Here is a 23,392-nt window from a genome sequence, read left to right as displayed (position 1 = left end):
CAAAGATCACTTATACTTCATTAAAGGCCAAATTTTATCCATGTTAAACACAAAACTCCCATCGACTTCAATGAGGTCAGGATTTCACCAAAAATACCATACACACCTGGGTTTAGAAGTAACAAGTTTGGTTTCACTCATCTTAAATATATATAAAAATGATTGTTGTGATGGACAGTCTCCCTTTAATGAAAAGTATCCCTGTAATTTATGCTAGAATTGGATTTCCCTTATTCACCATCATCCTACCATGCTGATGGAGTACAGAACTGTGATTAGTATCAGAGGGGTAGCCGTGTTAGTCTGAATCTGTAAAAAGCAACAGAGGGTCCTGTGGCACCTTTAAGACTAACAGAAGTATTGGGAGCATAAGCTTTTGTGGGTAAGAACCTCACTTGAAGAAGTGAGGTTCTTACCCACGAAAGCTTATGCTCCCAATACTTCTGTTAGTCTTAAAGGTGCCACAGGACCCTCTGTTAGAATTGTGATTCATGCCCATGCCAATCTTTTAGCATTCCACAACTCCTGTACTGTAAGGTCATTGATAAATAACATTTATTAAAACATTTGCACTTCTTTGCTATTAAAATAGTTTTGGGGGAAATACTAGGGATGATTGAACCAGTTCAAATTATATAAGAGAAGACCAACTAGAACCTTCCTTCAGAACATGAAATTAGAAAAGTGTGGTTAACTTCACATTTTTATATTTCTGTGCATCTTTGCACTACCTGGTGCTGTTAGGAAACAGAAATACCCTAGTATTGTGAGCAAAGATACTCCTGTGATATTTCTAAGCCAATTGAGGCATCCATTCCGGCGAACCTCCTATTTTAGAAAGCACTTAAGCATGTGCTCAAGTCCCATAGAGAGATACTTAAAGATAAGAACATGCTAAGGTGCTTTCCTGTGCTAGAGTCTGATGTAGGAAGTATTGGAAATCATGCAAGATCCTATTTCCTGCCCATATCTCAGCTGAAGAGAGTCTGATACTTACCAGAATTAGACAGCCAAGCGTTGTGAGCTTCACACATTCTTAGCTCCATCTCTTACGGGAGTTCAACAGCACCAAAAGCAGAGTACGTGGAAGCCACAGATTTTCATGCTTATGGGATGGCACCATCAAGACCATCCATGTGAGTGCATCTGGAATAAATGTTTTGCTTTATTTCTTTTTGAAAGGTATTAAAACAGGATTGACTGAGAAGCCACCAGAGAGGAAAGGTATGATTATTTTCTTTTTAATTAAAGTAAGGAGAAACCTAAATAGAGTAAAAGCATAATAATTATTTAGAGTAAGTTGCTGGATCATATAATTATTACTAATAGCATTTCAAAATAATAAAACCATGTGCATTATTTGTATCTAAATACAGAAAATTGGCTTTCATTTTTAATTATTATATTATATAACTTTATATATATTGGGACAAAGCTCCTCCTCTATCTTGGTGGGTCCTGCGCTTATTGGCGGATTTTCTTGCCTCAGAGATTCACCATGTGGGTTGGGGAACAGCCCAGAGACCTTCCTCTCTGGAAGAACCCACAGTCCAGGTCAATTGGGAGGTTTGGGGGGAACCCAGGCCCGCCCTCTACTCTGGGTTCCAACCCAGGGCCCTGTGGACTGCAGCTGTCTATAGTGCCTCCTGTAACAGCTGCATGACAGCAACAACTCCCTGAGCTACTTCCCTATGGCCTCCTCCAAACACCTTCCTTATTCTCACCACAGGACCTTCCTCCTGGTCTCTGATAACGCTTGTGCTCCTCAGTCCTCCAGCAGCACACCCTCTCCCTCTCCCTCTCCCTCTCAGCTCCTTGCGCCTCTTGCTCCCAGCTCCTCACACTCGCACCACAAACTGAAGTGAGCTCCTTTTAAAACCCAGGTGCCCTGATTATCCTGCCTACCTTAACTGGTTCTAGCAGGTTCCTGATTACTCTAATGCAGCCCCTTCTCTGGTCACTCAGGGAACAGAAAACTACTCATCCAATGACCAGCATATTTGCCCTCTACCAGACTCCTGTACCCCACTGGTCTGGGTCTGTCACAATATTATATTGTATAACTTATTATATTTCCTCCTTCACTTCTGTTAGCAAAATATCTCCAGGAACATATGTGCATATCTTGCTTTTTAAAATTGTGATTAGCAATATCACCTTTCACTCCCATATTCCTGGAATCTCTCATATCATTCTGGTGTCTAACAATTGCCTTGTGTTTATTTACAGGAGAGAAAAAGGATGAAGAGGTTTCTGGATCACCCACCAACATCACTTGGCTTGTAATTATTCTGGTCATTCTGATTCTATCAGGATCTGGATGTGCAGCCTATTTCTATGTCAAGAGAAAAAACCAAGACAACTTCTTACCTATTGTAACTCGAATGAGTGATACAAAAGAATCTGTCGATAACCAGGAGCAAGATGAGCATGCTGTTGCCTAGTGAGATAAAATGATTGAATAATATATCTAATAATAAAATTATGCAATTGGAATAAGTGAAATCTTAGGCCAACATTGCCTTCTCTTACCAAATAGTAGTCTATTTCACAATCTCTGCATATATGTATACATAACATAAATAAAATATACTGGTAGACATGATTATTCCTTTTATAGTCTTGTAAATTTTCTAGATCTACAAATTTCAGTGTCCAATAAAACACAGTATAAGCTATTTATCAAGTGGATAAATGCATAAAAATGAATGAAATCATGACCCCATTGAAGTCAATGATAAAACTCCCATTGATTTAATTGGGGTCAGGATTTTGCCCTGTGCAGTTGTTTCAGTTAGGATAACGTTGGGATATCCATATCTACATCTCTAGAGAGAAGGAATACAGTAGCTCTGCCTTTACGTTAATTTCCCCCCACTCTTTTAGTTCAGCATTATCTGTAATGTGCAAAGACTGAAATATTTCAGAAATCTGATTTACAACTTAAGATTTACAGAAATCAAATCATATCAAACTTCAGCCATGTGAATTAAAATATTTCCCCCCATCAATATATAAATAAATGGGTGGAAGCCAAATGTAAATGTTCCTTCATTCATGCCTTCAACTCGTGTTCTTTAAAATGAGACTGTAATTTTCTATAACTTTGCATTTCCATAATAGTCTGTGAATATGAACATTTTCCTATCAACTTCAAATTAACAATAAAAATCATTAAGAAAATGATCTGTCCATTAGACAATAATACTTGGGAATGAGGAATTTAGGATGCTGAGATGCCACTTTTATATGATCTAGTGATGTTTTTGTATGTGGCTTTGGCCTGGTGCAGCATACCAGTTTCTAAACTAGAGAAATAAAAAGGATTCACAAATAATTTGTAACTAGAGTGTTTCCATTTTTGTTTCAAGTTGACTTGTTTGTGTATTTCAGTATAGGCCCCTCCATGACTTTCCAGTCAATTGGATGCTATAGCAATGCTTGGCTTGAGATGATATGGGCCAGTATGGCCTACCAGCATTTTGCTGTAATAGGCCTATTCTTGGCTTATTTTATCTTTCTGTAAATTCTAGGACTTCTGTTCTCTATGGCAAGTTGTAGAATTGCCTTTCTCTAAATAACAGGAGGGGAGCTCAGCATCAAGGGGCCTAAAGAGAAAAACTGGCAAATGAGAACGCTCATCTGAAGCAGGATCTATATGGGAAGCAGGTGCTCATCAAAATATATCTGTGATAGGGGACGGGTTTTCTCTTATGCCACATTATGGATATTATGATTAGTCAGAATACTTGCTTTGTCCCCATGGATAAGTGACAAGACAACTTTGACAGACAGTCCTTTGCTCTGGTACTCCTTTACTCTGCAGTTCCTCTGAGCTCACATCTGGTCACTCTTCAGGTACGGTGCCAGATACACCTTTATTTGGCTTTTACTAAATAGTGGTAATTTTAATTTGGCGTCTTTATTGGTTGGTAGCTGGAGGGAATTTAGGGTGGAAAGAGCTTTATTAATATCGCCCAGATAACAGAGTGATACATACGTTTCCTTCTTGATCTTTTGGTTTCTTCCCTGTGTTTAGCCACTGCAGTCCTTTGCGCCTTAGTGGAGAGGACATGTGTCTATGCCCTTTTGACTGAAGCTGAGTGGGAGGTTAGGATTCAAATACTACAGTGTTGAAGGATTTATAGACTCCATAAGACACCAGAGGATGAAGGATTTTGCTCTATTCTGGTACTTTCTGCATGAAATTGTCCAGCCAATAATTCATGAATCATATTACTGGTAAAAACAAGATTTATTAAAAATAGAGAGAAAAATATAGTAAAATAAAAGAATCTGTTTGCATAACTTACCTAATTCTGCATACTTTGCAAAGCCCATTTTGGTAGGCTCCCCTTATATACAAAGGAAAAAGAAACTTCTTCCATCCCTAGAAAGCAAGTCCCTTCTTACCCAACCTATTTATCACGTTGCCAGTGTTAGCATTTATTATCAAGAAGGATGAGGTTACCTTCATTTTTCCACAAGGAGGGTTTTTTTTAGGATTACTGTCTGGAGGAAATGCAAGTGTCTTTTTTTTCTTTTGTCTTCCATACAATGTCTGTTTTCTCCTTATCTCCTCTGGGAGTTCCCACACCTTCCTGTCTCCAAGTCCAGCATTTTGCAGGCCATCTTGATATCCACCTCCCTTGGCACGTCTTGCCAATCAAGGTGATTGACCTCTGATTCTCATATCTAATGTCCTTCACTAGAGGAGTTAGACCACAGCCTTAGGTCTCTTTTAAAATCTTTAACTTTTCTCAACAATTTTCCATTGCCCTAAAATATAAATTAGTGCTAGAACCCAGCCTCTCTATCACAGGTACATAAGAAACCCTCATATTAAACAGGTAAAGACAGGGGTTTACATTTCAAAACTGGGTAGTTGTGTGTATTTGAGGGGAACAAAGCCATGATTTTTAGTTTGGGTTTTCTGCAACAGGGTATGTCTGAGGGTTGGTTGACACTGAAAACTTACATTGGCTTAGCTCCATATCTCAGGGAGGTAAAAAATCCACAACTCTGGTAGACAAGGGTATGCTGACCTCCTCCTCCTCCCCGTGTAGACAGGGCTAGGTTGACAGATGTAGTCTTTCATCAACCTAGTCACCACCTCTTGGAGAGATGGATTAAAAGGAGAATCCCCCTCCCATTGCTCTAGTGAGTATCTGCACGGAAGCTCTAGAGTGGCACAGCTGTAGAACTGTAGCATTTTAAGTGTAGACATACCCAAAGACACAATCCTTCATGCCTCAAGAATTTGAATCTGAACTTCTTGTTTAAGAGATTTACCTAGCTGCTGATTTTGAACCAGATGCACGTCTGAAAGAAAGACAAAAGGGCCTACAGACACTTCAGTTACTTTAATATCCCAAAATGAAGAAACAGTAACTTCCATTACCAATAGAGAAAACGGGTCTTTTAAATCCTTACATAAGTGAATAAAAAGGAGAACTCCAAACAAAGAGAGTGGAAACCAGAACCAGAAAAACACCATCTCTTCCCCTTATAAACAAATGCTGATATGACTGTTTCTTAGGAAACATGGAAAGAAAAATAAGAGAAGATAATGAAATTCATTCAATCAGACATGTGCCCAAGACTTGAGCTATAAAGGACCCTTGACTTCTTCAGGTTTGTGGCTCTGGCCTGTCCCTTTTGTAGTTGTCATAGAAATGTAGGGCTGGAAGGGACCTCAAGAGGTCATCAAGTCCAGATCCCTGCACTGAGGCAGGACCAAGTAAACTTACACCACCCTTGACAGGTGTTTGTCTTACCTGTTCTTAAAAAGCTCCGGTGGTTGGAATGCCACAACCTATTCCAGAGCTTAACTAGCCTTATAGTTAGAAAGGTTTTCCTAATATCTAACCTAATCTCCCTTGCTGCACATTAAGCATATTACTTCTTGTCCTACTTTCAGTGGACATGGAGAACAATTGATTTCTGGCCTCTTTATAATAGTCCTTAACATATTTTAAGGCAGTTATCAGGTCCTGCCTCAGCCTTCTTTTCTTAGACTAAACATGCCCAGTTTTTTTAACCTTTCCTCACAGATCAGGTTTTCTAAACCTTTTTTCATTTTTGTTACTGTCCTCTGGACTGTCTTGAATGTATCCTCATCTTTCCTAAAGTGTGGCACCCAAAACTGGGACACAGTTCTCCAGCTGAGGCCTCACCAGTGCTGATTAGATCAGGACAATTACCTCCCATGTCTTACATATGATATTCCTGTTAATACACCCCAGAATTATATTAGCCTTTTTCACAACTGCATCACATTGTTGGCTCATATTCAATTTGTGCTCCACTATAGCCCCTAGGTCCTTTTCAGTTGTGCTACCACTTAGCTGGTATTCCCCCATAGTTGTACATTTTCCTTAAGTGTAGCACTTTGCACTTGTCTTTAGTGAATTTCATCTTGTTGATGTCAGACCAGCTCCAGCTCCTCCTCACTGCGGGTAAGTTTGGGGGCTGGCTCCCACTCACCACCCTCACAGTGCACGCAGCCAGGGCACCCCTGCATACACAGCCCCGGGGGAGAGGGAAGAGGCTGGAAGCAAGGGTCAGAGAACAGAGCAGGGACCAAGCGGCTGCCCTGCAGAGAGTGGGGGAAACAGTAGAGCTCTCAGATCAGCCCAGCCAGGGGAGCAGGTGTACCATTTAGGGAGGGTTGCGGGGGAGGCATTTGCCCCTGAGTTTTGGTACCAGAGGTCTGCTCGCAGTCTACGTCCCAGACGCAGACGGAGCTCTTAACTGCAGTGCTTCACAGGCAGGTCCCCTGCTCCAGGAGCCAGGATTCTCCCACCTGCAATTAGTTTCTTTCACTAGGGAGGAGGGGGCTGGCTCCCAGCTTGTGTGGCTTTGGGTGCACACATATGGCAAAGGCAACGAGCAGCCCGAGTGTGGAATGTAATCAATTCTGCGGAGGAGAGGTGCTGCTCCCAGCTTGCACCCCTGGAGCAGGGAGTCAGTATTCTGGTTATAAACAGAGCCAGGGTGATTAAGACAAGAAAAGGCTGGTAATTAAATTAAATTAAATTAAATTAAATTAAATTAAATTAAGGATCTGGAAGTCATTAGATGAGCCAGGCACTCCAGTTCCTAGATCTGTCAAACAGGTATCCCTCTGCATAGGGGGTGTTGAAGCGAGATCCCATGGGATAAGTAGTATTATCAGCATGGAAGAAATACAGCCAAGGTTACATTCAGAAAAGAGGGAGATATGAGAAGGATAGGTGGAAAGAAGGGCCAAAACAAAGGGAAGGGATAGCAGTGGCATAAAGAAGTTCCTACTCTACCTGTGGTACTTATGAGGCCCCATTACCGTAGTATCTGAGCACCTCACAATGTCTAACCTATTTCTTGTTACCACCCTCTGAGGTCAAGCAGTGCTGTTATCCCCATTGTACAGATGGCGCACTGAGGCACAGATAGAGTAAGGGCCAGGTTTTCAAAGGCATTTATGCACCTTGTGGGATTTTCAAAAGTGCCTACAAAAACAATGAGTCTGGTGGCACCTTAAAGACTAACAGATTTATTTGGGCATAAGCTTTCGTGAGTAAAAACCTCACTTCTTCGGATGCATCAAAAGTGCCTAGAAAGTTAGGTACTTTGTAAACCCCACTAGATACCTAGCTGCATCTCTGGGTTCCCAAAAACCATTGAAACTGTCCCTAAGACACTGGCCTGAGGTCATACAGGAAGTCTCTGGGGTAAGTAGGGAAATGAACCCAGGTCTCTCAGGGCTAGCAAACTTTCGCTCTGCTGTACACCACCAACATCCCACCCACCAGGTAAGTCCTTTCAGCTGCCACAAATTGGCCTCTCAACAGCTGACTAATGTTACAGTAGCACTCAAAAACATTAATTAGTAGTAGTTCCTCATTGTGCTAGGCATCATACAAACCATTAAGAAACCCCAGTTCCTGGCTCACAGATGTCAATCTATCCCTTATAATTCCAAACTGCAGGCAGGCAAGTAGTATTATTCCCACTTACAGCAATAGGAACTGAGACACAGCATACAAACACAGAATGGTACTTTAAAAAAACATATAGCAGAAGCTCAGGGTTATGAACGCCAGCGTTACAAACTGACCAGTCAATCACACACCTCATTTGGAATCAGAAATATGCAATCAGGCAGCAGCAGAGACCTAAAAATATCAAACACAGCACCGTACCGTGTTAAATGTAAATTACTAAAAAATAAAGGGAAAGTTTAAAAAAAAAGATTTGACAAGGTAAGGAAACTGTTTATGTGCTTGTTTCATTTAAATTAAGATGGTTAAAAGCAGCATTTTTCTTCAGTATAGTAAAGTTTTAAAGCTGTATTAAGTCAATGATCAGTTGTAAACTTTTGAAAGAACAACCATAACATTTTCTTCAGAGTTATGAACAACCTCTATTCCCAAGGTGTTCGAAACTCTGAGGTTCTAATGTATATACAATTTTTTTCTGAACTTTAAAATGTGTAATTTTCTTGGTGTTTGGTTTTAAATATTCTCCTGTGAGAACTACAATTCACTCACTATAGTGTTAGGTTTAAGAGACTAAACAGAAGTGAAAGTGACTTGAAAATGTCAGTTTCACTCCTGTTCAAAGTCAGTTTCTAGTCTATTATTATTTATAATAGGGTAAAACACCCCTAGAGCCCGAGGCAGGTGCAGTATAAACTCATGTGGCCTTGCCCTAGTAGGATGTTTCCAAAAGTTAAATGATCTGTTCCAAGCTTAGTGAACTGCAAAAAGTAAGTAGCCTAAATGATAGAACGTAATCTAGATATTTCTACAATTGTTTGAATTGTTGTATTAAAGAGTTAGTAACCAAGTAAGACCATACATAAAAATTTTAAACCTAACTAATGTTCCTTAAGTGACTTGCCAGAAGCGGTCAGAACATGTTAGTATTAGAGCTGTGTGCGTCTTATATATATTTAATTTTCTTTCTTTATATAGGAATTAGATACAGTGCTCCTGTCAGCTAAAGTCTAAGTTGTTATCTGCAAAAAAAGCTAGCGTTTTTCAGGTGCCTAAGTAGCCCCTAGACTCAGGGTTAAAGTTGCCCCCCCTGGAATGGTGTCCTGCAGGGTGGTTCTTGAGCTGTGCTCCACCCTCTGTCCCTTGCTCTCGGGCCTCCCCTCCCACCCTGGGCTTGTGTGTGCAGGGGTGCCCGGGCAGCCTGCGCTGTGAGGGATGTGAATAGGAGCCGGCAAGGGTAGGGATAAGGGATCCTCGGCATATATTGCCTTGGACTGAAGCAAAATAGGATCCCAACTTCAATGAGAAAAAGGAATTTAAAAGATGTCGATGGCATTTTGCCAGCTGGGTAGCAACATCTGGTTGGCATTCTGATGCTTCAATGGCAGCTAATCCTGCTCTGAGCTGGATTAATTCTCAGGTTTAAAATATAGTTGCCATAGTGCAGCGCCAGGATTTTGGCCTTTGTGAAGCAGATAGGAGGAGGACTAGGAAGTAGGGCTGAGTGACTCAGTTACATGACTCTTCCATTCCCACTTGGGACACTGGATTTGATACCTGATTTGAAAACACCACCAGCTTTTATGATGCTAAATTTCCATTTAATACATTTGAACCAATCCTGTCCCTGCCCCTAAGCACTTCATCCAAGTAATAAGAAGTACGAATATTGGACAGCTAAAAGTAAAGTAAGAATGCTATTTAGAGAGACGCAATGTTTTCTTTAGACCCAGCAGAGTGAGCTATCGGAGGTGGGTCTCAACCCCATAAAGATAATACACAGGATCACATCCTGCTTGCCTTATTCATGTGAGTATTCATGTTGAACTAACTGCTGAAATCACTGACAGCTGGGTTTAGGCGGTGGAACCTCAAGACGTGGCATCACAGAGGTTGCAGTAGAGAGGCCGAGGCAGCAGAGAAGGCGCAGTGGAGTGAATGACAGTGCAGTGACAGCAGCGGGCAGCGATGCAGGGTGTATGACAGCTACTGAGAACCAGTTGCAGCTGCGGCATCATTCGATGCCTCCCCCTGGAGTGGGAAGTGAACTCACGTAAACGCACATCTGAACTCTGGGTCTTCGCCAACCATGGACAGCAACTGGGGGTGGGGTAAAGTGGAGGGAGAGGGGAATGGCATATTAAAGGCACGTTTGTCAGACTTTCACACCGCCTCAGTGAGGAACTGAGAAAAAGGACACTGCCCAATATATGCTGGGGTGGGTGCTTTGCTAACGATCTCATGCTTTTGAATATGGTTGTGGTGTTTCCCCAAACTAATGGTTTGGTTCCCTTTCCCTTTTAATAAAAGTCTTCATTTGTTATACACAGACTCAATGCGTGTGAGAGGGGAAGTATTGCCTCTTAGAGACATCCAGGGGTGGTGTTAAGTTTTCCCAGATTACTGGGTAGGGGCTCAAGCCAGTTCTGTTTGTTATTGCTAAGAGGAACCCCTAGATAGTGAACCTGGCCCTTGCTGCTGCTGACTTCACCTGGCAGAAGGGTTACACTTGTATTTCATTTACATTGTAACTGAAGGGATTTCTTTTAGGAGTAACAGTGTGGGGTGAGTTCCTTCTGCTCTTGATAAAATCTGAATACGTCTGTGACAAGGTAAAGGTTCTACAGACTGGAAAGGATAACAAGTCCCTCCCTGCCTGTCATATGGCTGCATGATATGGCATGGAGTATAAAAGGAAGGTGAAGCTGAGTAAAGGAAAACAGAGAAGAAGGGTCTGCCCTCTCCTTTCTTTATTGATTACAGCAAGGAAAGCCTCTGGGAATTATTATCCAGTGTTCCACTGTTGATTTGCTTTTGTTTTGTAGACACTAAAACAAGCCCTGAGGAAAGAGCCTTAAAAGACTAATACCTGGAGCTTTATTTCCCACCCCTACACTGTCTTTGTTTTGAAATTTGTGGCAGTCTCACCCAAAGCATATTGACGGGGAGCAGATCCTCTGGTGTGTTACTGTCAGGGCTCCATTAATTTGATAAGCCAGGGGCTTAAATGCCAGAGCCCTGTGTAAGTAAGAGGGGGTGGGACCAGGTCTCCCATCCAGGAGGTGTGGACCCTTCCCCAAGGGTTCTCACTAGACTGGTTTAACCTGCCCCCCCACACACACACACACTGTTCAGAAAGAGCTAAATAGGCTTCATTAGGAGCCTCTTTATTATTTTAAATGTTCAATCAGAGCTGAAATCAGTTGTGGTAGGACTGTGTTTCTTGCCCTGCCTGCTAAGAGCTAAAAATCACTGAAAGCTGAACTCACTTGAGATGGGGCAGTGTTTCTGCCCAGCCTGAGCTGAAAATTACCAAGACACTGATGTGCAGAGGTCCGAGCAGAGAGGCAGGTGGCAGCAGAAGGTGACTGACAGTCAGCTGGCAGCGAGCAGCCAGCAAGCGACCGGCAGCAGCAGCAGGCGACTGGCAGATGCGGCTGGTGAGCAGTTAGCACGGTGGCTGGCAGAGAGGCGCAGTGAACGGCCAGCAAGACGGCTGATGGAGAGGGCCAGTGCAGAGCCCCGGAGAGAGGTGCAGCGATCGGCCAGCAGAGTGGCTGTCAGAGAAGGATGGCGAGCAAGTGTCCGAGCAGCAGAGCAGTGAACTTTCCCCAGCAATTTTTTTAAAGTACATCAGAAGCAAGAAGCCTGCCAAACAATGGGACAACTGGATGACCAAGATGATAAAAGAGCACTCAAGGAAAACAAGGTCATAGAGAAACTAAATGAATTCTTTGCATCGGTCTTCACTGCAGATGATATGAGGGAGATTCTCAGACCTGAGCTATTCTTTTTAGGTGACAAATCTGAGGCACTATCCCAGATTGAGGTGTTAGTTGAGGAGGTTTTGGAACAAATTGATAAATTAAATAGTAATGAATCACCAAGACCAGAAGGTATTCACCTAGGACTTCTGAAGGAGCTCAAATATAAAATTGCAGAACTACTAACTGGTATGTAACCAATCACTTAAATCAGCCTCTGTACCAGATGAGTGGAGGATAGAAAATGTAATGCCAATCTTTTTAAAAGGCTCTACAGGCAATCCTGGCAATTACAGGCCAGTAAGCCTAACTTCAGTACCAGGCAAATTGGTTGAAGAACAGAATAACCAGACACATAGATGAACATGATCTGTTAGGGGACAGTCAACCTGGCTTTTGTAAAGAGAAATCATACTTCACCACTCTATTAGAATTCTTTGAGGGTGTCAACAAGTGTGTGGGCAAGGATGATCCAGTTGATATAGAGTACTTAGACTTTCAGAAAGCAATTGGAGAAAGGTCTCACAGCAAAGGCTTTTAAACAAACATCATGGATCAGTAAGGGGCAGGGATGCTGGAATAATTTTTATAGAGCTATTGAACCAAACTATAAACCCTGTATGTAATGGAAACCACTTCAAGCCAGAGGGTGTATCAGCACCCCTAGTTCCAGCACCTATGGTAATGACTAAAAGATAGGAAAAGGGTAGGAATGAATGGTCAGTTTTCACAGTAAAAACAGGTAAATAGCAGGGTCCCTCAAGGATTTGTACTGGGACCTCTACTGTTCAACATATTCATAAATGATCAGGAAAAGGGGACAAACAGTGAGGTGATAAAAATTGCAGATGATACAGGTGAGCCTGTCCTTAATTAACTCTCTCCAGCCTAAATCTCCCCTGCTTGCAGCCTAATTAGCTGATTGGGCCACCTGGCCTAATTCAGCTCTTCCAGGGCTAGTGTGGGGAAGTCCACTGCATTACATGTATCAAAACAAAAAAAGAGTGTAAAAGAAGTGCAATGGTTAGTTAAAGTTAGAGCTCAACATTCATTCGTCAACATACAACTTTTTTGTTTTTTATTTATTAATATATAGCGAAGGAAGACAGTGGAGCTGTGTTGCCATGAGAACTGTGCATACAGGGGATTAGGGAATGTACAGAACTGTAAAGAGAAAGCAAAATGTCTTTCCAAACAACTAGCTGAAACTCGTTGGAATTCAGCTGGAGCAAGTAGTGGTGGCAATGTGATCTGGGTCCCTCTCTCGCTGGCCTGGTCAGGGTATCTCTTAGGATTAGGATGAAGCATGCCCAGGGTCCTGGGAGACAGTGGGGGTGCCAGCCTTGATGGCGAAGGTCACTCCAGGAGACTCCATCTGTTCTTCCCTCTTTTCCTCCTGAAGTCTCTTTTTTTTAAGGGCCCAAAAGGGAGTGATGGGCGGAATGGTCCATCCCCTAATTATTTTATCTACCAATTAGGCCTAATATCTGACACACCAATTTTGGTTAATTAATTTCCGGTTCCACTTCTTCAGTTTTTACCAAGCATGATTTTGGCATAGTCCTTAGTCTTTCTGCCTGGCTCTCTTGCACCTGTTTATAAAATTAATTATTGAAAACAACTTGCCCTACTTAACATCAACATTTGTCTGTGAGTATCATAATGTAGGTGCTAGGCACCAGAGTATTAGGTTTAAAACCCTAAATGTTCCTTTACATCTCCACCATAGGTAAGATATTTTTATAGAGAGCCTTCAAAGTTGTTGATACGATGCAAGTCATAAAACTGATTGGTCCTGATTCTCATTTACACTGTTACCTCACAAACCTCTGGCAGCGTAAACCCCTTACTCTGCCAAAGTGGTGAAAAGGGGCCTCAGCTTGAATGAGTTGTGTGTGAAGACACATAGCCCTTGTCTATATTTATATATTATTCTATATAGAGACTTTTTTTTTTTTTAGGGAGAAAGGCCTGTCACTTCAGCCTCATTCCTTGAATATGTATGTTTGGAGTGATGGCTCTCCAGTGAGTATCTCATGTTTTATTTCACCATAGCTGTCTTTCTAAATTTATAATCCTTTTAGCAATCTTTTTTCTGTATATTTCTCCTTCCCTTCCCTCTTCAGTTACCCTAGTCTAGTTCTTTAACAACATTCATATTAAGGAACATGTGCGTCACTCACAGTTGCAAGCTTCTTTATAGTGAAATGTGATCAGTGTTCACTGCTGTTCTCAGCTGCATATTCATGAAAAGTTTTTATGTCTAGAAGGAATCACTATGATCACCTAGTATCACCTCCCTGCATCACAGAGGCAGAGCTCTCACGTTTCTGGATTTTGCAGGGCATTCTATACCTAGGTTGACACAGGTTCCCTGTTCTGCCGCAACACAGCCAGGCATTGTTCTATTGGGGAGAACTCAGAAAGGGAGGGAGGCCAGCCCTCCCTCATGCATTATCTTTTGACCTAAAGGAAGATGCACTGTGGTGGGAGCCAGGGGTCATGTGTTCTAGTCTCACTCTTTGGTGCTTTCTCAGTGCACTTCATAGTCTTATTATTCACCAAGGCCTCATACCCATACCATAAAAGGCAGCCAAGTACCAACCTCTACTTTTACAGATGATAAAGAAAATTGCACAATACTGGAGGTGAGGCTAGAACCCTGATCGCTAATATGACAGAGCCACGTCTCAGCCATGCTCTCCTTTGGAATGAATATACTAGTTTATGGTGTTTAACCACTAGACATACTCACCTCCCTGAGCCCAGAGTAGAGCCCAGGGATTCCGATCCTCAACATTCTACTACTGTCTAGCAAATAGTTTTGCAATCCACTTGAAAGGTGCTTTACTTCCACCTCAAGTGGCTTCTCCAGATAGAGATTTCATAGTGTTTCTTTTAGTTCAAATGACAATAGTCTGTGTTGTAGGGTCCAAGGGTTGAAGGTCCAAGGGTTGAACTCGGATTGTATTTGACAAATCATGTATGGGTCCTTTGGATTGTGGAATTTGGATTCTGGAATTTGGTTTTTCCTAGTTTTTTGTTTGTTTTTAATGGTTTAATAAAACCATTAAAGTGGGGGGAAAAAAACCTGCTAAGGTTGTTACATCTAAAAACCAATGTGAGCTGCCCATTATGATGCGATATGCAACAATGCACAGGTCTTCTATATTTCAGTCATTTGGCATACATTTTGATTGCTTGTGACACACACTGGCACATTTAAATGTTCAGGCCTTTAATTGCAGGCCATAGAATTTCATCCATGGATTCCTTCAGGGGAAAGAGAGAGTATTTTCTACTATGTAAATCAGCTTTGTAAAGTTCAATAATTTGTCATGGAGCTAGACCATATTTTTTAGGAAATTATAAGAGATTTTTCAGAAGCATCCGAGGGTCACAAATTCACAGAAGAAACTGGTGGTGCTCCTAAATCCTTATGCACCTTTGAAAGTCTCCCTTGCAATTTCTGTTGAAAGACACCAAGTGATAATTTACTGCTTCCCTTGGTAAGCTGTTCCAATGGATAACTATCCTCACTAGTAAGAATTTGTCTCTTTATTTACAATTCTAATTTTTCTACCTTCGATTTTCAGACATTGAATCTAGTTATGTCTTTGTGTGACCTCCTATTGTCAGATATTGTGTACCTTTGTTGGTACTTTTATACATTGTACTCAAGTTGCCTCTTTACTTTCTCATGAATAAGCAACATTTATAGAGCTTGTTGAGTATGGAAGGTTTGTTGAAAGGTCTTAGAATCCATGACGTTTATGATTTTTCTCAATGTGAAAAAACACTTGTGTTTTATTATGGAGAAAGTGGAAAAAAACTAAAATACCCACAAAGGTTTTATGAAATAAAATACAAAACAAAAACTACATGATTCATTTGGTAAGTATGTTTATTCCTTAAATATAAAAAGAAACATTTCATTTTGGACGATAAACATGCAATACTTCAAGTGAATCGCAAAAACATAATAATCAAGTCTGCAATTTACAAACTAGCTAAGAATTCCTCACTTGATGCCACAAGTGGTTGAGCAAAGTTACCTAGCATATCTAGAAATTACATCAGCAAGTTTGTCACCAGGTGAAAGACAACTAAAGGAGAGAGAATATTTGCACCTTTTTGCCCTGAGCACAGTGTCTGATATCTGTCACTGACTGAATCGCATGTCTGGAGCTGTAAAGTAGATAGAATACTCTTCAAATTAAAATACTGTACTTCATTCTGTTTCCAAGTAGAGGCAATTTGGATTTACCACCTGCAAACTTCCACTTGTCTAGACTTCACAAGTGCTGTACTTTGAGCAGGGGGTTGGACTAGATGACCTCCTGAGGTCCCTTCCAACCCTGATATTCTATGATATATATATATATAGTAGAAAAGAATAACTTGTCCTCCACCACATACATGGCAAAGGAATGTTTAAAAAAAAAAAAAAAAAAGAAGTATTCTTCATCACTTGCCAGTCCAGTATGTCATGATGTATGGAATCATGGAACCACAGTCCTCCTTAAAAAAAGACCTTTATTACACAGAACAGTTATACAAAGAGTTTAGACAAACTCAGGCTCTGTAGGTAATCTAGCTTTATATATAGGGGCCATTGTCTGGGATATATATTGTCTGGAACGCTGTACAGCTCACAGTGACATCTAGTGGTTTAATAAAATACTGCAAGTACATATAATTATAGAGCGTACAACTACTGTCCTTTAACAAGAAACAACAATTAAAGTTGTGTTTATACCATAGGCGAAGTATAAAAATTAGCAATATACCTCCAAAAATAAACTCTGTGGAGTGGTCAGAACAGCATTCCATAAAATGGGATGATATGGCACATAGATATTTTCTTAACTGGATTTCTCAAATAAGAAAGGTTGATAATGTTCTATTTTAAATTAGAATACTAACAAAAAGAAATCAATTAGCTGGACTAATTCAAACTAAAATAGGTGAGAACCTCAGAATCACTTTTTTTCATAAAGCGAGATGCAAAGGGAATGAAACACAATGGGGCATCACATGTAGTGAGAGTTGATTCAGACCTCATAATTAACTTCTGAGATTACAAACACAGGGGCATCTTGCTATTATATTTATGGTTAACACATTCTCTTTCTATAGCCTGATGAGAGGTATAGTCTTTTTCCAAAGCTCACATGCTTAATTTATGAATATAGTGAGTGTAACAAAACAGGCATCATCTTCATTTTGTGCTGTTTGCTAATTCTTTGCCTACCAGACTAACAGAATTATCACATACACATCCCTCTTTAGGTTGACATTTGTCCATCATATATACACAACATTACTTGGTATGCAAAACACTACTTTTCTCCAAAGGTGTTTAATGGGGGAAGCAAGTGTAGTTCCCTGCCCACCCTGACAGTTGATTCGCTATGTGACACTGGGCAAGTCACAAACTCCAGGTGCTTCAGTTTCCCCTCTATAATAAAGTGATAACACATATCTAGCTCACAGATGTACTGTGAAGATTAATTAACTGTTTGTAAATTGATTTGAAATCCTTGAATTACAAAACCTATAGAAATGCAAAGTACAGTATTACAATATTTTATTATTATTAATGATGTGGGACTCGCAGGAATTCTTCTAGCTTGATTTCTTAACTTTTTATACAAGCCATCTCCTTATCCCTTCTGAGGAGGTTTAATGGCTTCCAACTCTCAGTTTCTTTCTTACTATTAGGGGTAAAGGAGCTCCCCTGTGTCCTACTTTGCCACAGCGAAGTTAGTGCATAATTCACTAATTCTCCATTATTTAATCTTAGATTTTTACCCCTTTTCATTAGCTCTACTTTTCCCATGCAGTTTTTTCCAAAAGGTGAAATGACACTGTGAGCTCTGAGGCAGGCTGGTTTGGTGCATCACAGAGTTTTAGTTGCTAAAATTCCTTTAATCTCCCCCAGGTTTTCCTAAATCTTAATACTGGTATATATCATAGCCTTTATATTGCTTTGTTGGGTCTATTTTCCCCTCTCCTTGACTCTTCAGGATTTCAGCACGTAGAAAAAATTAGCTAGTGGCTTTTTAAAAATTGTCATGAGTGTGGTCACAAGATGTTTGTTATGAAAAACATGAGAGATGCCTTAAATGTTTCTGAAAGGATTGTGACTGTCTCAGCTGTAGCATCTGCGCCCAGATTTTGTGGGCTGTGTTCCCTACGCCAGAAAGCACTGTTGACTTCCACAGTGTTTCCAATAAGAGCAAGGGAGTTTTGTCTGTGTTACTGGGGTGTTAGCTCCCCAACACAGCTAGTCTGTCACTTAAGCACTTGCCTCTGCATACACCTGAGCATAGGGTCCCCCCCATCCACTGTTTACCTTGTCCTATTAGTTTCTTTAGGAAGTCTCCACCAGCTCTTCATTAACATTTGACTTAGAATGCTAAGAGACTGCTATTGTATATTACATACAATACACAGTGGAGATAAGTGTCTGGAGGAGTTTATCTCAAGGCATGCTACCTTCCGGTGACCTGTTTTTAACTACAGACCTAAAGAACATAATTTTGTGTGTGTGTGTGTGTGTGTATATATATACACACACACACACATATAAAAATCTTCACATATTTTCTGAACATACATCTTGCAAGAATTATGATAACCAGTGTGACACAGGATTTCATTAAAATCTTATATGACATACATTTGGCAAACCCAAGGGATCCGTCTAAGAACATCCGAATGAATGGCCATACTGGTCAGATCAATAGTCCATCTAGTCCAGAATTCTCTCGTGACAGTGGCTAGTGCCAGATGCTTCAGAGGGAATGGACAGAACAGGGCAAGCAGAAAGTGATCTAACCCGTCATCCCACACCAGCTTCTGGCAGAAAGAGCATGGGGTGTATCCTTGTCCACCTTGACTAATAGTCACTGATGGACCTATCCTCCATACACTTACCTAATTCTTTTTGAATCAAGTTATACTTTTGGCTTTCACAACATTCCCTGGCAATGAGCACCACGTGTTGACAATATGTTCTGTGAAGATGTACTTCCTTATGTTTGTTTCAAACCTGCTCCTATTAATTTCATTGGGTGACCCCTGTTTCTTGAGTTATGTGAAGGGGTAAATAACACTTCCCTATTCACCGCCTCCATATAAGTAATGATTTTATAGACTTCTATCAAATCCCCCCTTAGTCATCTCTTTTCTAAACTGAACGGTCCCAGTCTTTTTAGTTTCTCCTCCTATGGAAGCTGTTCCATTTCCTTAATCATTTTTGTTGCCCTTCTGTGTACCTTTTCTAATTCTGATATATCTTTTTGAGACAGGGCAACCAGAACTGCATGCAGTATTCAAGGTGTGGGCACACCATGGACTTAAAGAAAACATCATAATGCCACTATTTCTTATTTTCTATTCCTTTCCTAATGGTTCCTAGCATTTGGTTAGTGGTTTTTTTGTTTGTTTGTTTTGTTTTTTTGACTACCACTGCACATGGAACAGATGTTCTCAGAGAATAATCTATGATGACTCCAAGATCTCTTTCTTGAGTGTTAACAGCTAATTTAGACCCCATCATGTATAGTTGGGGTTATGTTTTCCAATGTGCATTACTTTGCATGTTCATTCTACAGTCATTTTTCACTTCCTTTTCACAACCCATGAATCTGAACAATTACAATATTCTGTGGAGAATATCAAGACTATTAAAGCATTTGTTTGGATGAAGCAATGTTTAGAGAGCTTCCTCAGCTGGCAGCAGCCCCAAGCAACTCCCACGATGAACTGGGAACTTTGGAAATGTAATACAGTCTTTTGCTAGATTTGAGGCTATCTAGCAAGTTCTAAAATCTTTCATAATTCTTCCATGCAACTTCTCTCTATTTTCCCTCTCAAGTCTCCCAAAGATGCATGTGAGTTTCCTCCCATGACACACATTTTATGACACAAATTTAGAAGAGACAAAGTGAGATAATTTTCTTTATTGGACCCACATCTGTTGGTGGGAGAGACAAGCTTTCGAACCACACAGAGCTCCTCTTCAGGTCTGGAAAAGGTGCTCCCAGTGCCACAGCAAAATGCAAGGTGGAACAGATTGTTTAGCATAAGTAGCTAGCACATATTGTAAGGGACCATTCAAGGCAGAGGCAGCATCAATTACACTGCATAAAAATTTAAAATTAAGTTATAATGTAGAACTATCATCCTACTTCTCTGAAAACATCATGCACATTAAGGAAGACTGCCAAAACATCCCGGATCCATCCTGCCAATACCCATCAACCAACAGCCAATCCACGGTCCCAGAGTTCAGTACATTACTCAATAACAGTAAATGAATCTCCACCTAAGACTTGTGAAACTGACCAATATCTGTCCTGGCTGATGAAGGAGTCATGAGCAACCAATGCCATTCATGAGTGAAATAGCCAATGCATCAAACATGCAATAATCTAATCAGCAATCCACCCTACATATATTGGTTCTAGCCAATTACCTCCTAGAAAGAAGCTTGCCAAACCCCAACGTCAAGCATATCTAAGATTATGCATTCCTTTATGGTAGCCTGTAGAGTATGCACACTGCATGCCCCCCAGCACAGGTATAAATAACAGTGTAGAGGGTGAGACACTGCATAGGTGAGTAAACACATACCAGAACCTTAGGGTATGCACCCTACATGGCTCCATACATGCCCATGCAGTGCCTCCCACATCTACACTGCTATTTTGTTCAATGTAGTGTCCTGCTGCCTACCCACTACCAGAGCCTTTCTGTATACAGGGAATGGCTCTAGCAGCAGAGAAAGGCTCTGGCAGTGGGGAGGCAGTGGAGAAAGGCTTTCCTCACTGCCTCCCCCGCCAGGGTCTTTCACTGCTGTGTGCAGATACACACCACAATATGGATGTAGCCTGCTTTTCACTGTGGCATGTGGGCAACATGTACTCTACATGCCACTACCAGTATAAACAAGGCCTAAGTGAAGCTCCACAATATGGATGTAGCCTGCTTTTCACTGTGGCATGTGGGCAACATGTACTCTACATGCCACTACCAGTATAAACAAGGCCTAAGTGAAGCTCATATTCTAGACTTGTCACAATCTTGATTCAGGCCAGGAGATGGAACTGAACCCATTTTAGTGTCACTAATGGATGATCTTCTGACATTAATGGATAGAAAGTGGACAGTCAATCTCAACCTCTTAGACCCCTCTGCAGCATTCAGCACTATTGGCCATGAGATACTGTTGTCTTGCATGAGGGAGGTAGCAGGATTTGAAGGTAACATGCTAAAATGATTTGAGTCCTTCCTAGAGGGACAGACCCAAAAAGTGGTGGGAAACTACACTTCCATTACTATACCCTTCACTTGTGGATCCTACAATAATTAATTCTCTCTCTAGTCTTATGTAACATCTACGTGCAGCCACGAGATGAGCTGGTCAGTTGTCATGGACTAAACTGCCAGTAATATCTATGACACACACATCTACCTATTCTTTACCACATATGACCCTAACACTACCAGTAACATAGTCCAATCCTTAGTTGAGATCAGTTTATGGATGAAGTACAGCTGATTGAAGCTGAACCTGAGCAAGACAGAGACTATGCTGGTCAGCATAGGACAGCATTTTGAAAAATTTGCAGTCACTTTGGTTGAAGCTACACATCCACAACTGGTCAGTTCAACCTGTAACTTGAGAATGATTCTAGATTTCTGGTTGACACTAGCTCTCACATAGCAGCATCTCACATAGATGGGCAAGCGTCGACCTGTCCCAGCTGCTCCTAGGCAGAGGCACAGCAGGCAGCTCTGCGTGCTGCCTCCATCCACAGGCGCCGCCCCCGCAGCTCCCATTGGCCATGGATCCTAGCCAATGGGAGCTGCAGAGCTAGCACTCGGAGCAGGGTGGGTAGCTCATGGAGCTGCCTGCTGCGCCTCTGCCTAGGAACAGCCAGGACAGGTTACTGCTTGTGGAGAGCTACCCAAAGTGAGCACCCCCAGCCCCACACCCCAACTCTGCACCCCACCCCCTGAACCCAAACGCCCTCTCTGTTAGTTAACTGGCATTTTTCACTTATCGGCAACCCCCATTCTCCCGACATGCCAGATAAAACAGCTTTTACTGTACTTACAGATTGTAATCAAGTCACCCCTTTACCTTTTCTTTCTTAAGCTAAGCAGATTGATCTCCTTATAAGGCAGGTTTTCTAATTCTTTAATAATTCTCCTGGCTCTTCTCTGAACCCACTCCAATTTATGAACATCCTTCTTGAATTGTGGGCACCAGAACTGGACACAGTATTGCAGCAGTGGTCACACCCATACCAAATGCAGAAGTAAGATAACCTCTCTACTTTTACTTGAGACTCCAAAGTAATTCCAAAGATTGCATTAGCCCTGGTGGCCACAGCATCTCACTGGGAGCTCATGTTCAGTGATGATGTGCTGTGGCCCACAAATATTTGTCAGAGTCACTGCTTCCCAGATAGAGCCCCTGCTATGCTGTAAGTATGGCCTATGTTCTTTGTTCTAGAGCAGTGGTGGGCAACCTGCAGCCCGTCAGGGTAATCCGTTGGTGGGCCGCGAGACAGTTTGTTTACATTCACCATCCACGGCACAACTGCCCGCAGCTCCCAGTGACTGCGGCTCACCGATCCCGGCAAATGGGGGCTGCGGAAAGTGGCATAGGCTGCAGGGACGTGCTGGCCGCCGCTTCTCGCAGCTCCCATTGGCTGAGAATGGTAAACCACGGCCACTGGGAGCTGCGGGGGACCGTGCCTGTGGACAGTCAATGTAAGCAAACTGTCTCGCGGCCCGCCAGCGGATTACCCTAACAGGCCATGTGCAGCCCGTGGACCGCAGGTTGCCCACCACTGTTCTAGAGGTATATGTTTTCATTTAACCATGTTAAAATGCATATTCTTTGTTTGTGCCCAGCTTACTAAACAATCCAGATTACTCTTTATTAGTGACCTGTCCGTTTCATTATTTACCACTCCCCAATGTTTGTGTCGTCTTAACACTTTTTCAGTGATGACTTTCTTTTCTTCTAGGTCACTGATAAAAATGTTAAATAAATAGTGTAGGTCCAAGAACCGGTAGGACACACTAGAAACACACCTGCTCAATGACAATTCCCCATTTACAGTTACTTTTTGAGATCTTTCAGTTAACTAATTTTTAATCCACTTAATGGGTGTCATGTTAATTTTATATTGTTCTAGTTTTTAATCAAAATGTTGCATGGCATTAAATCAAATGCGTTACAGAAATCTAAATACATTACACCAACACTATTACATTTATCAACCAAATTTGTAATCTCATCAAAAAAAGGTATCAAGTTAGTTTCACAGGATCTGTTTTTCATAAACACGTGTTGATTGATTATATTCTTCTCCTTTAATTCTTTACTAATTGAGTCCCTTATCAACTGTTCCATTATCTTGCCCAGAGAACAATGTAAGGTTTCAGGCCTATAATTACCCCAGTCATCCAGTTTACCCTTTTAAAAATTGGCACAACATTAGCTTTCTTCTGGTCTTCTGGAACTTTCCCAGTGCTTCAAGATTTATTGAACATCAACATTAATGATCCAGTGAACTCCTTGTCCAGGGAGCTCCTCTATCAGCTCTTTTAAAACTCTTGGAG

The 23,392-nt window shown here is 41.4% G+C and overlaps 1 protein-coding gene across 1 annotated transcript in view; it reads left to right on the top strand.

The window, feature by feature from the left end:
• The window catches only part of LOC112058636 (macrophage mannose receptor 1-like), a 53,433-nt gene extending 50,828 nt beyond the window's left edge, over nt 1–2,605 (top strand). The window contains exons 29-30 of the mRNA XM_008162794.4: nt 1,183–1,224; nt 2,230–2,605. Coding sequence (XP_008161016.2) covers nt 1,183–1,224; nt 2,230–2,444 — 257 coding nt within the window. The 3' untranslated portion in view covers nt 2,445–2,605. The remainder of the gene's footprint in view (nt 1–1,182; nt 1,225–2,229) is intronic.
• The last annotated feature ends 20,787 nt before the right edge of the window (nt 2,606–23,392 follow it).

This window comes from Chrysemys picta, chromosome 2, assembly GCF_011386835.1.
Source record: "Chrysemys picta bellii isolate R12L10 chromosome 2, ASM1138683v2, whole genome shotgun sequence".
Lineage (NCBI taxonomy): Eukaryota > Metazoa > Chordata > Testudines > Emydidae > Chrysemys > Chrysemys picta.
Note: the sequence above shows the minus strand (reverse complement) of the source record. Positions and strands in the feature narration are given on the sequence as shown.